At 37.9% G+C, this 23,410-nt stretch overlaps 1 protein-coding gene across 3 annotated transcripts in view; it reads left to right on the top strand.

Annotated features, from left to right (window-relative positions):
* The window catches only part of LOC106869585 (glucoside xylosyltransferase 1), a 151,792-nt gene that overhangs the window by 2,103 nt on the left and 126,279 nt on the right, over positions 1–23,410 (top strand). For all 3 annotated transcript variants that reach the window (XR_001409416.2, XM_014915389.2, XM_014915388.2), the window contains exon 2: positions 17,188–17,322. Coding sequence is in view for 2 of the 3 variants with exons in the window: in XM_014915389.2 (XP_014770875.1) it covers positions 17,188–17,322 (135 nt within the window). In the remaining variant the exon portion in view is untranslated. The remainder of the gene's footprint in view (positions 1–17,187; positions 17,323–23,410) is intronic.

Here is a 23,410-nt window from a genome sequence, read left to right on the forward strand (position 1 = left end):
CAATATATTTTTCAGAAATTTTTTGCATCAGAAGAACTCTATTCATTTATCTCTCGTAGTATGTGGGGATCGCCTTGAGGAATCTGTTGTATTATTAAAATCTGCTGTTTTGCTGACAGACCAACCCCTTGTTTTCCATTTGTTTGTGGAGGACCATCTCCAGAAGAATTTTCAGGATCAAGTATAATTTTTCAGCGCTAATCCAGTTTTGAACTTTAACTATTAATTTCAATATAATGCTATAGCTTTTCGTTTTAATACTATGCATAAAGAAGATACAATTTCTTTAAAGAATAGTGTAAGGTAAGGAAAGGATTGATGCCCTAATGACTTCATCAGTCATTGAGTTGGCCTTTAATATTTTGTTAAAATTATTTCCACTATCTGTTTTGACCTTTGATTTAAATATTTTTAAAAAAATGGATTAGGGAAAAACTGAATGTTTTGATCTTTATCCTTTGTTACATACCTTACAGATCTTTTTTTAAAGAATTTCTGTATCTTCTTAACATGGAGCTAAAGTTTGCAAAAGAATTGTTATTTGAGGTGTAAAAAGTAAAACTGCACTAGTGCTACTTTTTTGTATTTTTAATCTTTGAATTTTATGTTGATTTCAGAAAATGGAGTCTGCTATGCTAAAAAATTTAATGATTAATTAAGATTACAGCCTTAGAGATGAAAATATCTATTTTTTAAATGATTATGTCTGGTGAAAAAAAAATGAAACAATAAGTTGAAAACAATCCTGAAATTTTAATTAATTAAATACAGCATTATAGTATTAAAAAGGTACTAACTTGTTTGGTGGTCAGCAGAAGAATAGCTCTTTGATATTGTGCTGTGATCAGCTTGTTTATCTTACAGTTATTTTGTTCAGTGTGACTGGGTTCCAGTATGTTTGTTTATTTTTAAAATTTTTTTATGAGGAAGTAAAACAAAAGAATAGGTAATCTTTTGCTTTAGGGACATCTAAGTTCAGGATTGAAAATGAAAGAAAATGAAGCTAAGAGTGTACAAAAATAAACTTATGTATAAGTGAAATGAATAAGTATCACCTTAGAATATTGAAAATGATTTTTTTTATTATATAAAATATGAAAGTATTTCTCTCTTTTCTGGTGAAGTAAAACCAAATTATTTAATGACAAAAAAATGAAGTTATTTTATTCATGCCAAAAAAAAACTTTAAAAAAAACAAACAAATTAAAGTGAACTGGTGAATCTCAATATTGAGTTGCTTATTTGGCACTAGATTCTTCTAAAATAGAAATTATTTGATTTTTTTTTGTCATGGATGGAGGTTAAATAAGAAATTTTTTCTTCCAATGGCCAGAGGTTACACAACAGAAAAATTAGGTAAAATATGACATATTCTTCCATTCTTTATAATGTTCATATTAATCATCGCTAATTATTATTTTACTTGTATGACCTGTAGAAATTCCACAGAATGGAAAAAATTAAGAGGACTTATTTCAGAAAGAATGGATGATTTGCATTTTTATAGCATTCCTAGTTTAGCTTTCTTTAAATATACTTGATGTTTGTCTACATTCATTTCCTTATGTCTCCATTGGTGTTGTCTTTTTTTATCGTTTTATTATATCTTCACGCTTTTCCTCTGATCTGTGCTCTATATCTGCGCATCCTTTCCTCGGACAGCTTGCAACCATGTTTCTTGTGAATCCAGAGTTTAGGCTAAATTAACCCTTATAAACAAATGTCAATTTTTTAAGTGAGCAAATGATAAATAATTGCACTTATGCATTTGCAATGGTTGCTATAAAAAAATTAGTTCAATAAAAAAGAAATACTTTTCAATATCAACACATCACCACAACCACTGCTATCTGCCTCTCTCTCTCTCTCAATATAACTGCCTCCTCTGTCCATCTCTTTCTTTCTACCTTTCCCTTCAGCTAACTTTTTAACCATGTAATAAGTATTCCTTCCTCACCCCACCACCCATTGTTAACACTTCTCTTTCCCTCTTTTTCTCACATTGTCTTTTTCTCTCCTTCTTTGCCTCTACCGTCAGCTGCCCACATGACCATTTGGCCTAAGTATGTTAATATTAATCACCTTTCTCTATTTCTTCCTCTCTCCTTTCTTCACTCCTCTCTCTCTCACCCTTACTCCACCTCTTTAAATATTTCACCTTCACCTCTCTAACTAACTAATGTATAACGGGTGAACGAACAAGCAGATTATCATAGATTATGGCCAAGTTCCAACCTGGGTCACAGCAATGAAGTCCACTTGCCACACTTCTTGGTCCATCATCACTGTCACGAGTTCCTGGGAATATTCCAGGCCAGTGTCTACAATCAAGTTGTCGATGTAAGTGTGGCAATGTTTTCTTCTTACATCACCATGCCAGGTCTTCATAAAAGCATTCATTTGTTATATGTTGCTGCCATTTCACATTTAGAGTCATTTGTTGCATCTTTCTGTAGCATCCATTTAACTCATTTGAAAATTTATTTGTCACTGTCCATCTTTCACTGCCATATAATAAAACTGATTTCACAGTTGCAATGATTTGCCTGGGCAATTTTGGAGTGTGAGACCTTCTTTAGTTTGTGACAGGCTGTCCGTGTTTGTGCCTTCCTGATCTTGATGTCTGTGTCCGAACTGCTCACCCAACCACCTAAGTACTTTAAGTCTTCAACAACATTGGCTAAAACTTTCACCAATTGACTCACCAGTATTCTGCAAGATTGCTTTCAAACAAATACTCTCTGATCAACTTTGTTTTTATTGTTTCTTCTCACCTCTTTATTTCTTTCTTTTATGTGCTTCAGAGGTGGAACCAATAAAATTCAAACTGATTGACAGCATAATGCTTGAGTTTATCACCTTTTCCAATATTTCTACCTGCAATTCACTGATCTAACAAAACTTTACCTGGTGCAATATTTGGGCAAATTATTGGCACTAAGCTATTGATATTCCAATTTCAAGAAAGCATGTCTCTTCAGTTCTGTAGCTACCAGTTTTTTGGAGATTGCATATATAATGCCAACAATTCATTAACTATAGTTACACTGGTTGTTGATAGTTGCATCACACTCTCATTTAATTTAACTGACCAGCCATCATCTTTTGAAAGCATTTGGTTTCTAAGAAGCATTCTTCCTCAACTCTATTTCTTCTTTCCTTGCACAAGTGTTCCATCAATCTGAAATACACAGAAAGGTTGATGCATCTCAAGACCATTTGACTTCTTGATATTTCAAATTTCTTGATACCTAATAATGTTGAACCAGTTTGCCGCACTGTTGCTGAAAATACCAAGGTTCACTACCGAACTTCTATTTGAGCACTTGTTGATTCAATGTAATAATTTGCTGTATCTTCACTGGGGAGACCTTCAAGTCAACTTGAATTGTTAAGGTCAAAACATTACAAAAAACCCTTGGTTCAAGGGGAGAACCAGCATTTTGTTGATCTTATTAGTAGAGGCCTCTTTGATTGTCGTGTTAATTGGAGTTTGTTGAATACTCCAACACCTTTGGCTGTCCTTTGTTTTACATCAGTTTCAAGCATTGCCATCTGCTGTTTGAATGCTACCAAGATATGTGAAGCACTGGATCTTTTCTGTCTTTCCTCCATTAATTGAGACTATATGCTTCATTGTCTTTGGTATATTTACTCTCAGGCCAATATTTTCAGCTGTTTCAACCAGAGCATTTGTCATACCCTGCATCTCTGTGCAGTTGTTGGTAAGAAAAGCTAAGTCATCAGCAAAGTCTAAATCTGCCAGTTTTATTCTTCTCCATTTTAACCCATGTCCATAGGCATCCAAGTACCTTAACAGAATGTAGTCCAAGATTATCAAGAAAAATAATGGGGATAGGATGCATCCTTGTTGCACTCCTGATAAGATAGAAAAGAACTCAGTAAATCCTGATTCTGTTTTTACACGTCAACATGAATCTTGATAAAGTAATTTAACGATTTAGGTATAGTGATTGGGAATCTCTGAAAGAGACTGGCACAGCATGCTGTCAAAGGCTTTTGTGAAGTCAATATAATTTGTCACTACTGAGGTTCTATACTCCGGTGATTGCTCAATGAGGTTCCTTAGTGTGAATATTTCTTTTCTACTCTAAGCACAAGGCCTGAAATTTGGGGGGAGGGGGCCAGTCGATTAGATCGACCCCAGTACGCAACTGGTACTTAATTTATTAATCCCAAAAGGATGAAAGGCAAAGTCAACTTCGGCAGAATTTGAACTCAGAACTTAAGGATAGACAAGATACTGCTAAGCATTTCGCCTGGCATGCTAACGTTTCTGCCAGCTCGCCTTAGTTTGAATATTTGTTTATTGTATGATCTTCCTTTTCAAAAACCTGCTTGTTCACTTCTAAGTTTGTAGTCCAGTTCCTGTTGTAATTTTTCAGCAGTAGCCAACATATGACTTATTGGGCCATGATTAGAAGAGTTATACTTTTCCAATCATTGTTATTGGCAGGTACTCCTTTCTTAAGAATTTTGACTATGGGTCCTGTTGACCATTTGGTCATGGAAGAGTTGAAAAACAGATTGGTAATTTTGAACAAAGATGCCTCCAAAATATCTTGGGCTTTAGATCAAGACAAAATCACAAAAGAGGAGGTGCTTTGAAGAGTCAATATCACATGTCTGAGTATTGTCATCAAAAATAGAAGAATACAGCTAGCAGAGCATGTCCTATGAATGGAGGACAATATCTCAGCAAGAACTGCAATGACATAGTTACCAGCTGGTGGGAAGAGTCCAAAGAGTAAGCCAAAAGAAAACTTGGGCTCCACCTTAAAAGATTACCTGCACAGCTGTGGCACCTGTTGGTTTCAAGCTCCAATCCTTGCCAAAGTCATAAAAAGATGGAAGAACATAGTGACCCATTACCATGAAGCTGGAGGAGCCAGATGACCAGTAAGTGGATGCTGGATACAGCTGATATGGGCCATGAAGAGGACAAATGAGCATTTGCTTGAGAGCCATCTTGTTGAACACTGATGGAGAGATACTGTGATGGAAAGCCATAATTTTAGAAGAAATTATTTAATTTTGTTGTATCAGAAAACAAAATGAGATGATTTCAAATGAAAAAAATGGTTTTAACTCTTTGTGGTTGATTTTAAATTAAGACAACTGAATATTATTTAGGAATGGGGAATCTCAAGGCAAGTAAAGCTGTAAATAATAGCATGTAAATATTGTGTTACAAATCCTTTGGCTAGAAAAAGTCGAAGCATGTTTACAAGATTTGGGTTTGTGTCCCACAAGCAACTTTCAACTTTTTCTATCCAAAGAGTTTTTAATCCAATATTTACACACTATTATTTATAGCTTTATTTGCTTCAAGAATTACCATTCCTAAAATGAGTTATTTCACATCCTCAAAGTTCTAAATTTGTATGAATATTATTTGTTTTTTACTATAAAAAATTTGATGGACAACACCAAATATGAAACTCGTTTTAGAACCATTATTTCCTAATTTGAACCATAACTGCATAAAGATTCAGTTGCTTAAGGTTGAGAGAGCATGTGGAAGAGGAGTTCTCAGGAAGATGTGGGATGATGTGATGAAGGACTCTGAAACTCATGGATGAGATAACAAGGGATCAGAATGACTGATGATATGCAGTATTCAAGAAACTCACCCAAGTTTATGAAACTGAAATTCTAGAATTATGTCTTCTAGTCCACAACTGACCTGTTCAGGAAGCTAAAAAGTGGGTGGTTAATATACTGTAGAAAAGAAGTGGAGCAGAGTAGCAGTTGTGCATGGTGACCCTAGAAAAGATATTCTGTTAGGAGATTGTCCCTTTCTACTGCCAATGCTCTAACTCCACAATCCTTTCAATATGACAAAATCTTTTGGGTCATCATTGCTAGGAGGTAAACATATCTCCTTGCCAATGAGTGCATCAGCATGAATGTCCAGAAAGGAGGGGTCCCAGGTTACTGCAGATGTGTTGAACACACATAAGCAATCAGCCATGTCATTAAGGAAGCAAGGAGGAACAACAACTCACTCTCCACTGTTTGATTGGCTCTTGTCAAAGCACACCCAAGTGTGCTCCACCAGTGTGCAATTGAAATACTACCAAGTATCAACAGTAGTCAGACTCATAGTCCTATGTAGATTTGCTGAAAATGAGGTTCACTGTAGAGACTGGAAAAAAGTATTATGGCAAGGTGTACAATTTCCATGGTGGCCATGAACCTACTACTAGAGGTAGGAGGGAAGCAGTCAAAACACAGGAAATTCAGTTTGATGGATCTTTATGGACAACATAGAGGTTATGACACCATAAATCAAGGGAGCCCAGTCGAATGGTCATGCTTGAAGTTCATTCCAGTAAAATCTCAGAGCCTGGATATCTCTAAGAGAAAGATAACAAATGACGTCATCAGCATTAAGGGCTCTGGGTTTCTGATAATCCAAGAAAAAAGAGCCTGTTGCCTTGGGAAAAATTATGATTATACTCTTAAGGATATTGGCAATGCCGAAGACACAAAGACCCAACAAGACAACTGGCTGTGGGCAGTTGATAAAAATCAGCTACTTGGAGGATTTAAGGTGCTTCCAGTATGGCATGTACCCAAACTACAGTGGCTATTTTTACATTAAGGCTTTGCCATGATTTGAGTAGAGGGAATGGTGAGACTGTGCAGTAAATTTATGTGAAAGTGGTTAGTCATTGCTCAGTCAATCTGCACTGCACAACCTCTAAGCTCTGCTTACCAATTTCATCTGTAGTGGAGGAATTGAAAGGCACAGTGACAAGATTAATCAACACATTACTTCAGTCTGGAGATGAGAAAGTCAGACATATCAAGACCATAAAGTGTGGCATAAAATGGAGACTCCCAGAAGTGTGAAGAAAGCAGACATACTGAAAACACCAAGAGATTGTTAGAGTAGTCTGTAAAGGACAGCTAGGACTTGGCAACAAGTGCTAAGAAGTGGAAAAACACCTATACCAGGAGCAAGAGAGAGCTCATAGCACAAAGGGTTTGTGATTCAACAAATTAGGATTGCTAAGGCAAGACAGTAGGGCTTGCCCACCAAAGACTGGATACAGTGGAATCAGTCACTTGAGTGTCCACTGTCCTAGAATTCTGGAGCAGTGACCAGGGAAGATTGTCCTTCTTCCTTTGTGCTGTCGCTGACCTCTTGTCAACCCCAAATAAACTTATGATATGGGACAAAGAAGAAAACCCATCCTGCAAGCAGTGTGGAGCTAGTCTTTGTATCCTGAACTACTCCCAAGATGAAAGTAGTAGCTGGGGACCTGTTTTCTATTTTGCATTCAGCCTCAAGTTGGGAAATGCAAGTGGACTTGAAGGGCAAACTTGTCTTCCCAGAGGAGATAGTAACATCACTCTGACCAGACAAGTTCCTGCTCTCCAGGAGCACAAAATCAATCATTGTGGTCAAACTCACAGTACCCAAGGAAGACAGACTCGTCATTTCTCACCAGGTAAGGTAAACCAAATATCATGACTTGGCGATGGGGCTCTTGTCAAGGGGTGACATGCAGCCTCATCCTCCATTGAAGTTGGCTGTAGAAGCTTTTCAGATAGATCAGTACACTATGCTATTTCCTACAGAAGATAGGTCTGGAACCCTGAAGGTAACTGAAAAAAGCCATCAAGATGGGCATGGCAGCTGAAACAGGCTTAAGGTGGCAATGGTTGATCCTTTTATCCTTCTCCTGTCTCTTATTATCCTACTGCTCTTCACCCTCCTGCACTGCCAATAAGGATCTTACAGCTCTTCATCCTCCTGCTCTGCTAATAAGGATCTTCTCTCCCTGACCTTTCCCCATAACCTATATGCATTATTGATTATTCCTTCACCATTCACTACATTCACCCTTTTTCCCTACTTTCCATCCAATTCATATTTATTTTCCCCCTCACCTTAACCCTTATACACTTCCTACCCCATCTCTTACCATCCATTATTTTATTGATACATTCTTACTACCTCTATCCAGCTACCTTTTCTGTTCTGCATCAAGGGTCCACTCTGATTCCTTATCACCATTGTCTTTGTCTCTCTTTCCAGCTCCATGACAATTACAGTAATGCTTGCTTGAATAATGTGAGCATCTCTGTTATAACAACAAACCTGTTCCAACCCCTTCCTTCATATTCTAAGCTTTCTTCACCTACCATAAATCTGCCCTCCACCTCTATTCTGTAGCACTATTGAAAAATCTATCCTACCACAAATAATAATAATAATGATAGAAGAGCACAATGTGATTTGTAGAAGAGATTGTTTAATAAGATTGTTTATCTAATGGTTTGAATAATCTCTATTACAAATCTCATCGCACTCTTATTGTCTATTTACATTTTTGAAGAGTTCCGCCAAACTTTATAAATTGATAATAATAATAATCATCATCATCGTTATTTAATGTCCATTTTCTATACTGGCATGGGTTGGATGGTTGGACTGAAAACTGGTAAGCTGGGGAGCTGCACCAGGTTCCAATCTGATTTGGCGTGATTTCCATTGCTGGATCCCTTCCTTATGCAAACCACTCCAAGAGTGTAGTGAGTGCATTTTACATGCCACCAGCATTGGCCATGACTATGATCTCACTTGGTTTGACAGGTCTTCTCAGGCACAGTATATCACCTAAGGTCTTGGTCACCTGTCACTGCTTCTGTGAGGCCCAACACTTGAGCAGTGCTTTTTACATGCCACTAGCATAAGTGCCATTCAGACGGCACTGGCATCAGTCACAACTACAATTTCACCTGGCTTGACAGGCACAACATATCATCCAATGTTTAAAGGGTACTTTTTACATACCAGCTACATGACACTGGCATTGGCCACAACTACTTGGCTTAACAAGTCTTCTCAAGTATGGCATATCACCAAAGGTCTCAATCACTTGTCATTGCCTCCATGAGGCCAAACTTTCGAAGATCATGCTTCACCACCTTATCCCATAATAATAATCCTTTCTACTATAGGCACAAAGCCTGAAATTTGTGGGGAGGGGGTAAGTCAATCAGATCAACCCCAATACATGACTGGTATTTAATTTATCAACCCTGAAAGGATGAAAGACAAAGTCAACCCTGGTGGCATTTGAACTCAGAACATAAAGTTGAATGAAATACCACTAAGCATTTTGCCCACCGTGCTAATGAATCTGCTAACTTGCTTGCCTTAATACTAGTAATTATCAACCCATCATGCCCATTTAATTCCAGGATCATAAAGAAAGAGATAGAAAAACAAAAAACAAAAAATACAATATCCTAAAATTTGAAATAGGAAGAATTTGAAGCATGCAAACAGTAAAAGCTGTGCCTATAATAATTGGTGCACTGGGATCAGTAAACCAAGATATAGACAAATGGCTGAGAGAGATTGAAATAGAATGTTCAGTAGAACTATAGAAAGTTTGTCTCTTAGGGACAGCAAGGATTATCAGGAGTGTCCTGATAAGACTGTTGAAAACTTGTGGATACCTATGGTTACAGGCAGTAACTCACTATCCACATAATTCCTACCAGGAATAACACCGAACCTGAGATAAACCAAAATGATAATAATAATAATAATGATAATAATAATAATAATAATAATAATAATAATAATAATAATAATGGCTTCTGATCTTAACTGATTGGAAGTGTTACTATGTACATGTTTTGTCTTAGTATAAGAAGTGGGCCACAACAAATATACTGCTCAGTACCACAGATTTGCTTGTCAGTTGTTTGACCTTAACCAGTTGAGCATTTCCCTGAGTGGCTGATGATATGTGCATCTTTGATCACAAGCAGAACTAGTCAGGGAGCATCATAGCCATGTGTTGAAAGGAATTCTTTGGGGTTTGAATAATTCACCTCTGGAAACATAGGTGTTTTATTCATCATCCTTAAACAACCCTTGTTCAGAGACCTTTTGAGCAGGATGGGCTACTCAACCTGAAGAAAATTCTGAGCCCTACCTACAAGGTCATGTGCTGTTTATCTCAATATGAGATACATGTGGCTGGTGTACCCTTATCAAGCAAGTAATCATGGTGGGTATATTGGGTTTTGTATATTTGTACCCCAGCATCACTTTGCCATGTGCTGCTTCCTCACTCAATATTGTTATTATTATTCATATATGTACAACAAATTAAACTGTTGGAAAAGAAAAATCCTAACATCGGGCTACAAGTAACCTTAGATGCCAAGAACCCTCCTAAGTATCCTAGCTGTCCCTAATAACAGTTTTCTGAGCTGTACTAAACTGGGTTTTATGCCTATTTCCTCTATCAATCTGTTCAAATCTTAAGAGATAGTTCCTAATGCACCTATAACATTTTACCTGGACTTTCCATAGTCTTTGTAATTTAGTGGCTAGGTCCTGGTACTTTGTTATTTTTTTCTATACCTCTCATATTGATTTTTTCATCATTTGGGACTGTAAAGTCAATTTTCTGGCACTTCTATTCTCTTTATCTACTACTACTAAATCAAGCCTTCTAGCATCTAATTATTAAAGTCCACAACATCTTATATTTCTTACTTTCTAGTACTTTACTAGGTTCATGTTCATACCATTTATCTGTATGGTCAATTCCTAGCTATCTACATAACTCCCAGTGGATTACTCCCCCTAGCTTGTCATGTCTTTTCTTGTATTCTTTCTATGCCAGTATGCTACATTCACTTACTATATGAGTAACACTTTCTTCTTTTGATTTGCTTAATCTACATTGGGAATTTATTTGGCTTTTATCCAATTAGTCCTTGATGCTTGATCTTGTGTGGCTACTAACAAACATTTTGTCTCCCTTTTCAGCTTTCCTTTCTGCAATCATAACCATGCCTCACTACTACTATTTGCTGCAACTATCCTTGGGAATCTACCATGCAAAGCCTTCTGCCAGTCAGATAACTTTTGTTCTTTTTTCTGGTTTTTAACTTCATTTGGCTTTTAGATTTCCATGTCTTGCTGTGACTGTAGCAGCTTTTAATACATTTGTTCACTATTATCTGCATAGGAGGCTATATCTACTCTAGCTAACTCCACACAGTCTTCTACTGATTTTAACCTTCTTCCACCTTCCTTTCTAGGTAAGTATAATCTTGCTACTCCTGCCCTTGGATGGAGTCCTCCATTCATATTGAATTCCTTCCTAGTGCTTCTGTCTAGCTTTGCTAATTCAGTTTTTGTCCAATCTACAAATGTTGCTGAGTATCTAAGTAATGGTACTGCCCAAGTATTTTCAGCCTTCACTAGATTTGGGCCATTTAGTTTTGACTTCATTAGCTTCCTTACACTTTTGACGTACTCCTCAATTTTGTTTTCATTTCTATAGTTAGTACTCTGTCAGATTCTAATACTCCTAGATACTTATAATTCTCTCCTTTCGGTGATTTTAATGCTTGGCCATCAGTTAATTGGATACCTTCACTGTTGACTACCTGTCCCCTTTTCATGACTAATATTGCACACTTAACTATGTCAAACTCTATGCTTATATCTTTGTTGAAGAGTCTTACAGTCTGTATTAAGAAATCTATCTCTTTTTCATTCTTACTAAAAAGCTTCAAGTCATTCATGTAGAGCAAATGGTTAATTTTTCTCTTAATATTCTGCCTGCTATACTGAATATACTCAAGCATTCACTTATCCATGAGTGTAGGATGTCATAGGTTTTTTTATCTGTTTCATGCTATTGTTAGATTTTTCTTTCTAGATTTTACTTCATTTCAAACTGCTTTGTTTATGTATAATATATCATGTGTTCCTCTAGCCTTCTTCTTGCAACCTTTCTGTTCTTCTGGCAGTAAATTCTGGCTGTCAAGGTGCTCGTAAATGCTTTCTGAAAGCATTCCTGTTAACAGCTTCCACACTAATGGTAAGCAAGTGATTGGTCTATAATTGCTAGTTGTATTACCCTTGCTTTTATCTTTCATAAGGAGTATTGTTCTCCCTATAGTCATCCAATCTAGTATTATTCCTCTATTAAAGCAATCCTAAAGTTGTTCCCTCAGCCTCCCATGTAGACTTCTAAATTTCTTTAACCAATACCCTTGAACTAAATCTGGTCCTGGGCCCTTCCAATTTGGCATTTTTCCTAACACTTTACACTAATTTGTCTTAGATCTGGCTGCTTCTCACTCACTACTTCTTTCCTCACTTTCTTTAACCAAACTGCATCTCCATTATGATTGATTGGCTTATCCTAAATATTTCTCTAGAACTTTTCAACTTCTTCTACATTAGGTTTCTCATATTCAGTACTTTCTTCTTCACTTCTCTACCCAAAGTGTTAACAATCCGTTCTCTATAACGCCTTCTTTTAGGTTCACTTTCTAAGTAGCACTGTATTGCTATCCTGTTTACTTCTCTGGTCCACTTCCTCGTCCTTACTCTATTGTCTGCTGATGCTGTCTTAGGAAAACAGCTGTGGTCAGGCTGCATCTTTACTGAACCACTGATGAACTAGAGGCCTTCCCTTAAAGGTCCAACCTCATTTTTACTGTTACAACCAGAGTTTATACACAAGGTAAGGTAACGTTCATCACCATCATCATCACCACTATTATTATTCCACATGTGATAGTTTCAACTTAATTTCTCTTGTATCACTTGCTGCACTTTTGTGCTGGTGAAGTGGTTTGAATCATCTGTTGTATTAGTTTTTGTATTGTGTGTTGTTTGTGCAGTGCAGGTTGTATTTTTGTTGGGTGTCAGACTTCTATGGCACATATGGGGTTTGTTCATTTTATTGGGTATTTACTGTAGGAGTTTATTTGTGTATGTTTTTGGAGGAGTGTTGCATAGTAGTGTGTGTAAATCATAAATCAACCATTTCATTGTATTCATGGTTATCTGTCCATTGTTCTTTTTTTGGTTTTGTTATGGGTCTGTCTTTACAGCATTTACTTTTTCACAGAACACTGCCGATAGGCATATGTTAATGTTTCTTTCATATTTATAGTTATTATTGATGTATAAGTGAAAGACTGAGAAGAAACAGCAATGTGCACATGTATAGAGGATTTGTATAGATATAGATGTGTATGTGATTAAAATTTTACTCACACATTTGCAGTTTTTGTATAGAAGTACTGCAGTCCATATGTTTACATTTTCGCACATTACGGTTTTAGGGTCAGGGTTAGGGTTTTAGGGTTAGGGTTAGGGTTAGAGTTAACCTAGAAGGGACAGGCCCCTTATTTTTTGGTTAAGGCTGTTGGTAAGTTTTCCTAAGTTACTCCAATCCAGATCCCCAATGCAAACCTTCAGATCAACCTTCTCCTATGCAGATCTCTAATGCAACTTTAAAAAAAAACAGTCAATGAGTGGAAATAACCAATAAACTGATTCCTTATGGGATTTCCCAATCAAATTGCCAGCAAACCATCTCCAGCGAAACCAATTTCAACGGATTTCACTCAAATCGATGTTACTTATTTTGGTTTGAAATAAAGCACTTGATCACTTAATAATCCTAGCTTAATCCCAGGCAGCGCCGGGCTATACTGCTAGTACTCTATATAAGAAAAATCTTTCGGTTTCCTGAGATGGCTTACATTAAAACATAGTTTTCTTTCATTGTTTTTGCGGATTCTTAATTCTTGCTTTGTGATGGTTTCAAATTTGATACTAAATCCTCTGGGATTTCCCAATCCAAACAGATCAGGTGCAAGAGCATATCAGACCGGACCTAGTGGTGGTCAACAAGATATATTACATGTGCTATATAGTTGATGTTGCATGCCCCTTTAACCCATGAATAGTCAAGAAGGAAGGTGAAAAATAGACATATACAATCCTCTTAAGTATGAAATAGCCTGGCTGTGGAAAATGAAGGTGAAGATAGTGCCAATTATTGCAGACAGTATCAGAAGGCATCTAGTGAAATAATAAAAGAAATCAGAATAGAGTGCCCAGTAGAACTGTTACAAAAGGTTTGCCTCCTTGGCACAGCCAGAATAATTAGGAAAGTATTGGATAGTTGAAAAGAACAGATAGCATGGTACTGTAGGAGTCATAACAAAACCTGAGATAAAAAATAAATAATACTGCTACTAATAATAAATTAATAAAATATTTTTGTATTTTTACTAATAAAGTTTTTTCTTTTGTATTTTTACCAATATTTTTTTTTTTGTATCTTATAAAAGTATTTTAATATTAAGCAAGCTGATATTGAAACAACTAAAACTGCAGTACATCGAAAGAAAAATATTTTTCTACCAGCCACCAAACAAATACCAATAAAAAGTAATACTTCCGTTTTATTACATAGAATATTTAAATAGTATAGTCAGTTGCATAAGTAGGACTTATTTTATCAGCCCAAATGATAAAAACAAAGTCAACTCCAGATTTGAACTTTGAACATGGAAGAATAAAATAAAATATATAGGATTCTAAATAAATAACTAGAGTCATATCCTTATTGTATTTTTTCTTTTCACTTGCTGGATTTGGAGGAAGATGCAGTACACATGGCCTTTGCAGGCCCTCCTAGTAGGGTGAAATTAATGCCATTAATATTCAACTTAAACTCTTGTAAGTTGACACCTGCAAAAAAGACATAAACAGAGAGGGGATTCCCAAAAACTTATGATCTAGGTAGAACTGGGTATAATAGTTAGTGTGAAGATGGTGGTTGGACACAACAAAGGTGATAAGAGGAGGAAAGATGAGTGGATTAGGAGTGCCTGATTTCAGCACGAGACCAGCCAGCTCTGAGAAACAAAGGCCATCATAGTTGTAGTAGAATAGGCAGGAGGAGGCTGGAGTCTCTGTGAGTGATTTTTAGACCTATCAGTCAAGTTATCTTAGTCAGGACACAGTTTTGGATGTCTGTATTTGCATCAGCAATACTCCATTGTGGGTTTCATTTGAACTCTGTAGTATATCAGCAATTGTTAGAGGCTGAAGTAGTTTCTAATCCTGATGAGAAAGTGAGTCTCTGGACGTGGTTATAGCTATGTTAATGATATACTATCACTGAAAGAGATCCTCATTGATAATAAGACCTTACATTTAAAGTGATAATGAAGGTTCTAGTTAAGGTTGGGGTTAGATATGACAATGTTTTTTGATAGTGCTTGTGTATTTTGCTGTTGAAAGAAAGAAGAGTAGCATGGCTCCACTTGAGGATGAATTTGAGGTCTTTGTTCATGGAATCAGTGCTGGTCTGATGTATGAATGATGTGTAGTTGGGAAAGATTTGAAAAAAATGGAAGGTCATATTTGTGTGTGATGAATGTGAATGACAAGTAGGTCAAAGATGTATAGAAGAAAGGTGAGAGAAAACCTAAACCTTGAGTTACAGCAGAGTTTGTTTGAATGGGAGACATAAAGAGCTCTGTTAATACACCATGACTGTCTGATATGACAGGAAGCTGTCTATCCAAGAGGTGAGAGAAGGATGAAACTCATAAGTAGAGTAAATTAGATCCCATTACAGCCTTTTTGGCTGCTTGGGATGAGAATCAAACTGATCAGATTTGTTGTTAGATAACAATTTATCAAAATTAATTAGTTTTTTTAAAGTTGTGTTCTGTTACCAAGCAATAGTAACAGAAGACTACTTATTAAAATGAATGTAGATTGTGCCAGGCACAACTCATTTATATAGTGGTCAAAAGCCTGATGCAAGAATACAATTTAACATAGTTAAATATATATTTAGCCATAGCCTATGATGTGTTGGTTCATTAGCTTCTGCTAAGCAGTTCTCCTGAGATGTGAATTTAAATTCATTGAATTTAAATATCTTAAGTTTCTCATCCTTGAATGGCAAACTGGAATAAATTTAAGTTACTATTTTGATCTTTGATTTGAATAAAAGGAAGGTAGGATTAGTCAAGGGTTGAACACTTGATTAAAGGCACTAATTTTATTTTTGGGGTAAGAGCACTAAATAGTGAAACATATAAATGCAATGTTATTACCAGTTCGAATATGCTAAAAACACGTTTAGACTTGTAAACAAGCCATTCATTGTGTTTTGTCCTGGAGAAAATTTCTCACTGTAGACATATGGTGTAAATACACCCAAATCAGCTCACAGTGCCACCTATCCAGACTGTGAGATGCAAGCATTTCAGAGTAGTTATCTCCTCTTCAGTCACAGAAACCAGACAGTGGCACTGCAAGCTGATAGGAGAAACAATCTCTCATGTTTTTCCAGTAAACATACATTGGTTGGTAGTGCAAATCAACGGCTCATCGTAAATAAATTATAGGGTGAGAGCATTAAGCAGCGAAAAGTATAAATGCAACGTTATTACCAGTTTCAATATACTAAAAGCACATTTGGACTTGTAAACAAGCCATTCACTGAGTTTTGTCATGGAGAAAATTATTTTTGCATTTATACTTTTCGCTGCTTAGCACTCTCACCCCGTAATTTAATTATGATGAGCCATCAATTTGTGCTATCAGCCAGCGGATGTTGATTAGAAAAACATAAAAGATATTGTCTCTCTTATCAGCTTGCAGCACCAGTTTGGTTTCTGTGACTGAAGAGGAGATAGCTACTCTGAAATGCTTGCATCTCACAATCTAGATAAGTGGTGCTGCAAGCTGATTTGGGCGTATTTACACCATATGTCTACAGCAAGAAGTTTTCTGGATGACAAAACACAGTGAATGGCTTGTTTACAAGTCCAAACATGCTATTAGCATATTCAAACTGGTAATAACATTGCACTAATTTTATTATCTTTGTCAGTTCTGTGTTCACACCTGCCTTTCATCTCTTCAAAAATAAATGAACTATCTACTAATAATTGATGCAGTCAAGTTGCATCTTTTTCATTTAAAAATGTTACTTTGTAACCTTTTGAAATATTTCACTAAATTATTAGAAACTAAAACTTAACTTCTGTCATAACTTATTCATAGGTATCCAGTAAACTAAACATGTATTAAACATATTAGAATATCATTCTAAAAGACTTTTGAGGTTTTAACTTGCTACTGTAAACCTAAAAGTCTGACAATGAAAGTTTCATAAATTCAATTGCTGCCTCTTCGCTGTCTGGCTGTTTATACACTAATCAGCAAGCTATCTTTCACTTTATCTTTTGGTAATTTTTACTATCAATCACTCCCTATTGACCAACATTATTAATAAATTTGAATATGAGAAATTTTATTAATGTGTACAAATTGTTTTTTAGCTTGACTTCTGGCCTGATTCATTCCGTAATAAAATTTTCTACCGAATCTTTGCAATTCAATATCCATCTGACCAAAACCAAGAAGAATGGTGGAAATTATTCAAGCCATGTGCATCACAACGTCTGTTTATTCCGGTAAATAAACTTCAACTATATTACTAACTCTTAGCAACACACTGGTTTGTAATTTCTGACATTATTTTAATTCATCAGTACTGGAACAAGTTGTAACATTGGCTTAAGTCTACAGTGGATGGCTGAAGTTTAGATATATTTTTTCTGCTTTTCAGAAGGTGATTTCACTATATTTCTGTTGATCAGGTAGACAACAAACTTGTAGGGAAGAAGTATAATTCATTTTGTCTATTAGGAATCCTGGAGGAATGATAAGCAAGGTCACTCCCATAGTTGATACTAGAAGAATTTAAGCTCATTATGTAGTGAAATGAAGTGGGCACAGGAATGGCTGATTGGTCAAAAAGTTTGTTTCACAATCATCAAGACCCAAGTTTGGTCATGTACATTAGCCTCACATTTATCCAAGCCTTGTGAGTAAAATTAGATTGACAGAAATGTGTGGAAGTTCAACAGATGGATTGTACTTGTAATTCAAAAGGTTCAGACTTGTCACTATATCACATTGATTCAGTTTATAAATTGTTACTTGGTAGTGAGACATGGGCTCTGACTGGAGAACATGCGTAGGCTGGAGAGGAACGAAGGTAGTATGCTCTGTTGGATTTGCAGTATCAGTGTGCATCACTGACAGAGCACAACTGTATTGAGAAAAAAGTTAGGCATAAGAGGGATTAAATGTAGTATGCAGGAGAGGAGAATGTGTTGGTTTGGACATGTGATTTGTTATGAGTGAAGACAGCTGTATACAGAAGTGCTTCTTGCTGAAAGTGGCTAGTACCTGTGGAAGAGGGAGACCCAAGAAGACATGGGATGAAATGGTGAGGATGTTGGAGGAAATGACAGTGGATCAAGATGTTTGGCGATATGAAGTTCTAGAGAAGACCCGTCCATGAAACTGACTGCTAGAAGAGTTGTGTCCCACCCACTCTACGCTAAGAAATTGAACTACAATTCTTCTTCTAACTGCATCTTTCTCTTCCTCACATTTCCTCTTCATAAATTATGATTGTTTTTCAGTCCTCTTTCTTGCCCTCACTGCCTTGCTTATTGTATCGCTGCTCCCCACACCCCCAACACCCACACCCTATTTTTCTAACCAGGTTCTACATTTATATTCTTGTTATTTGTGAGTATACCCTAGCACTACACTGTCTCTCTTCTGCTTTCTCTTACACTTTTGTTGTTTCCTACACTTTCTCTTTTTCTCTTTGGTCATTCTCTTTATCCTTCTCTTGTTTTTCCTCTGACTAGCTAACCAAGTATCTCCTTTACATCAGCACACTTATTTCTGACCTCTTTCTTGTACCTCTCTCTTATTCTCTATCACTTCTCTCATGTATCTCTTCTATAGCAAGACACCTGTTTCTGCCTTGTTACACTCTAACCTTTCATCATTTGCTACTGAATCACCTCCTCTAATGCTCCTTCTGTTGTGACAAGACACCTGCTTCTGTCTCTCTGTCTCTTTGTCACACTCTAACCTTTCATCCTCTGACACAAGTTCCCCTCCTCAAATGCTCTTCCCCTCTCTTAATTCCTTGTCTTGTTAGTTACTTGGTTACTCTGCCAGTGCTGGTGCCACATTAAAAGCATTTAGTCCACACTGTAATGTAGCTGGTGTTTGGAAGGGCATCCAGCTGTAAAAATCATGCCAAAACTAACCTCGCCTACGTAAAAAGCACTGAGTCCACTCTGCAGAGTGGTTGGTGTTAGGCAAGGCATCCGGCCGTAAAATCCCTGCCAAAACAGACACAGTAGCATAGGGTAATTTTTCTACCTGGCCATCTCTTGTCAACCGTCCTACTCATACATGCATGGCAGATGGATGTTTAATGATGATGATGATGATGGTGATGATGTACACATGTTGCGAAATACTTGGCCACCTATATGTTAATTTAAAGAGTAGCTAGTTCGGTTAATTGAACAACAGAAACTCATCATAGAAACAGATAAAGGATCTGTTACGAAAATGTTTCAACTATGTTCGGATGGTGCTTTTTACATGCCACCAGCACGGGGAGCCAGTCGGGCGGCTCTGGTAATAACCTACGCATGAATGGTGCTTATTGCATGCCACCAGCACTGGTATTGGCCACAACTACAATTTCCATTTGATTGCGATTTGATTTTGATTTTGATTTACTTGACTCAGTAGGTCTCAAGCACGGCATGTTGTCTGACAACTCAAAAGTACTTTTAAAATGGGCTGGTTATGTGACACTGGTGTAGGCTATGGCTGTGATCTCATTTCTTTGCCGGGTCTTCTCAATCACAGCATATCACCAGAGGTCTCGATATTTTGTCATTGCCTCTGTGAGGCCCAACATTCAGAGGTCATGCTTCACCACCTTATCCCATGTCTTCCTGGGTCTCCCATTTCCACAAGTTCCTTCCACATGACCATACCAGCACAGTCATCTCTCTTGCACACCACATCTGATGCTTCTTATGTCCAACATTTCTCTCGGCGCTTACACTCTGTCATGTGTGCACACTGACATTACACATCCAGCGGATCATACAAGCTTCATTTCTTTCAAGCCTACATATGTCCTCAGCAGTCATGGCCCATGTTTCACTGCCATGTAGCATGGCAGTTCACACACATGCATTATACAATCTACTTTTTACTCTGAGTGAGAGGCCCTTTGTCACCAGTAGAGGTAGGAATTTCTGAACTTTGCCCAGGCTATTCTTATTCTAGTAGCAATGCTCTCTGAGCATCCACCCCCACTACAGACTTGGTCACCCAGGTAGCAGAAGCTATCAACTACTTCTAGTTTTTCCCCCTGGCATGTGATGGAATCAGTTTTCTGAACATCTGTGGTGTTTATTGCCCCTGTGCATCTGCCGCACACAAAAGCTATCTTCCCAGTTAACCTTCCTTTGATGTTGCTGCACCTCTTATGTGCCCATAGCTTACACTGGGTACATCTTATAGAGTTACTACCTACTCCTTTTCTACATACTGAGCAGGGCCATCTACCTGAAGGGGTTTGTGTTTTATCTACCTTCCTACTTATTAGGATTTTGGTGAACCCCTACTTCTACCCGGAATTCTTTGCTATACTCATTGCTGACCCTTACCTTACTAACGTCATCCCTGTACAAGGCTTGTACAGCTCTTATTAACCACTCATTAATCCCCAGTTTCTGCATCGCCCACCAGATAAGGGATCGGGAGACCCTGTCAAAGGCTTTCTTCAAGTCAACAAAAACCAAGTGTAGGGGTTTATCTTTGGCTAGGTATTTCTTTTGCAGTTACCATACCAGGAATATAGTATCAGTGGTACTTCTACCTGGCACAAAACTGAACTGCATCTCATCTAAGCAGACTCTCTCCCTAATTAGTTGGGCTATGATCCTCTCCTATAACCCTCTCCTTGACCTGATCCAGCAGTTTGATACCCCTGTAGTTATCTCTATCTAAAACATCACGTTTACCTTTGGCTACGTATCTCTCCTGCAGCTGTCTTACCAGAAATATAGCATCAGTGGTGCTTTTACCTGGCATGAACCCAAGCTGTGTCTCATTTAGACTGACTCTCTCCCTAATTAGTTGGGCTACAACCCTCTCTGTAACCTTCATTACCTGATCCAACAATTTGATACCTCTGTAATTATTTGTATCTAAAGCGTCACCTTTACCTTTGTAGCAGTTGACTATGGTGCTGCTACTCCAATCATTGGGTATGATTCCTTTGTAAACTACCTGGTTTACAATACAGGTGACTAGGTCATGACCCTCACCACCAGATATGGGCCAGGGGCTTTTACTGACTTCATATCCCTAATTGCTTTATCTACCATGATGCTATCTATTTGGGTAGCTGGGTCAACATTTGGCAGGCTCTCCTTCTCCTATACATTCTCCACATTCAGCAGCCTTTCATAATGGCTTCTCCAAGTCTCTTTCTTTTCAGAATCATTAAAAGCAAGTGCACCATCATCCATGCAGACACATTTCTCTCTTGTGACATCACAATTTTCTCTCACACACTATCCTTGCAATCTGAAATACTTCAGTTTGTTGGTCCTCATGTCAATGAACATTGGCAAACTTCTTTTCTGCTTCTCCTTTGGCTAGATATACCTGTTGCCCAGCCTCCCTTATGGCTATCTGGTACAGTTCCTTGCTACCCCACTCTTACAGGCTTTTCAAGCCTGTTTCTTTGCTCTAATGACCTTGTCTACCATATTATTCCACCACCACCACCACCACCACCACATTACTCTAAGTCTGGAAGGGACTTTGCACCAGCCATAGATTTGCTCTGTGACACTCAGTAAGCTGTCCCTCTATGTCTGAAGTCTGTAGCTCCTCCTCCCTGTCATCAAATTTCTCAGTGAGGATGTCTGTAAATCTCTGACCATGTGAAGGGTTCTTTATCTTCCAAATCCTTCTTTTCTGGATTGGTCTGCTTCTTGGCATCCTTCTGGCCTCGAGTCTAAAGTCTCTAATGACTAATCTATGCTAGGGGGTACATTCTTCACCAGGGAGAGTCTTTGTATTTAAGAGTGACCCTGCATCATACTGTCTGGTGAGGATGAAATCAATCTGGCTAACAGAGTCGCCTGATTGATAGGTTATCAGGTGGCTATCTGGCTTCCTGATGTTAGTGTTGCAGATTAATAGGTTGCATGCATCACAGAATTCCAGTAGCCTAGTTCCCTCTTTGTTTCAGGGACCAATTCCATGACCCCCACTGAACACCATGGAAGACAACTGGATTGCTGTCCAACATGCCCATTAAAATCTCCAGCTGCAAAGATGAGGTTATTGTCACTCGTCTTTGGGGTGGCTTGTAGAAGGGTATCATAAAAGTGGTCCTTCTGATTGTTTGATAGGCCTGTTTATGGGGCGTAGGCAGAGATAATTGTAACTATACAATTCTGCAGGACTAGCCTGAGCTTCAGCACTCTATCGCATGCCCTGATTACCTCTATGACCTTATCCACCCATTTCTCTGTAAGGAGTATGCCTACATTTCCTACTCCATCACTGTTACCTTCCCAGAAGATTTTATACCTATGTGCCTCGCCCGTGAGGACCCTGGCTGAAGCTCCTCTCCACCTTACCTCTTGTATGCAGCAAACATGAACACATCTCCATTCAAGCATCTCTACAATCTCACTAGACCTACCTTTCAGTGTGCCTACATTGAGTGCTAACTCTAAAAACAGGGAAAGGAATATGGGAGGAGACGTGGAAAGGGGAGGTGTTATTCAGTGCCTGAAAAGAAGAAGGTTCTCATGTTCATTTGATAGACATGCTCCACCTGTTCTCACTTTCGACCTGTCATCATTCAAATATTCAAGCATGTTAAAATTGTTGCCCCTACTGGGGGTAGGAGTAGGTATTAGTGGCGTTGTAAGTATAAGCATTATGAACATCGTAAAATCATAAATTTAAGCATTAGTGGAGTTGAAGATATAGATAAATCAAAAAAGATAGATAAGGGAGGAGGAGGAGGAGGAGGAGGAGGAGAAGAAGAAGAAGAAGAAGAAGAAGAAGCAGCCTATTGTTAGATTAAGTAGGTGGGCAGCTAAACTAGTTGCATTTGTCCCAAGAGATAGAGAGAGGGAGAGGAAATTGCAGGTATGATAGAGGATACCACCAGTGAGGGGAGGGGGTTTCCGGTGAGAGAAGAGAACAAGCATACCCATATACACTCACACACACAAAAATGAGCATGCACACACCCACAAGACAAGCATGCATACAGACAAGAACAAGCATGCACAGACACACACACGTAACAAGCACGCATGTATAGCCCATTAGCTTTCTCCTTCTACTTTGATACGTCCATGGAAATTACAGAGTAGTTTGTTGACAAATTTCGAGTCAAGACAAAAAATAGCCAATTAAGTAGGTAGGCAGCTAAATTAGTTGCATTTGTCCCAGGAGAGAGAGAGAGAGGGAGAGGAGATTGCAGGTATGTTAGAGGATACCACCAGTGAGGGAGAGGTTTTCTGGTGAGAGAAGAGAGATACCTGGTAATGGTGGTGAGAAAAGAGATATCTGGCATTGGTGGAGGGAGGAGAAAGAGAGAGAGATCCAGTATTGTTGGGGCTGGGG

The sequence above is a fragment of the Octopus bimaculoides genome, chromosome 11 (genome assembly GCF_001194135.2).
Source record: "Octopus bimaculoides isolate UCB-OBI-ISO-001 chromosome 11, ASM119413v2, whole genome shotgun sequence".
In the NCBI taxonomy this organism is placed as follows: Eukaryota; Metazoa; Mollusca; class Cephalopoda; order Octopoda; family Octopodidae; genus Octopus; species Octopus bimaculoides.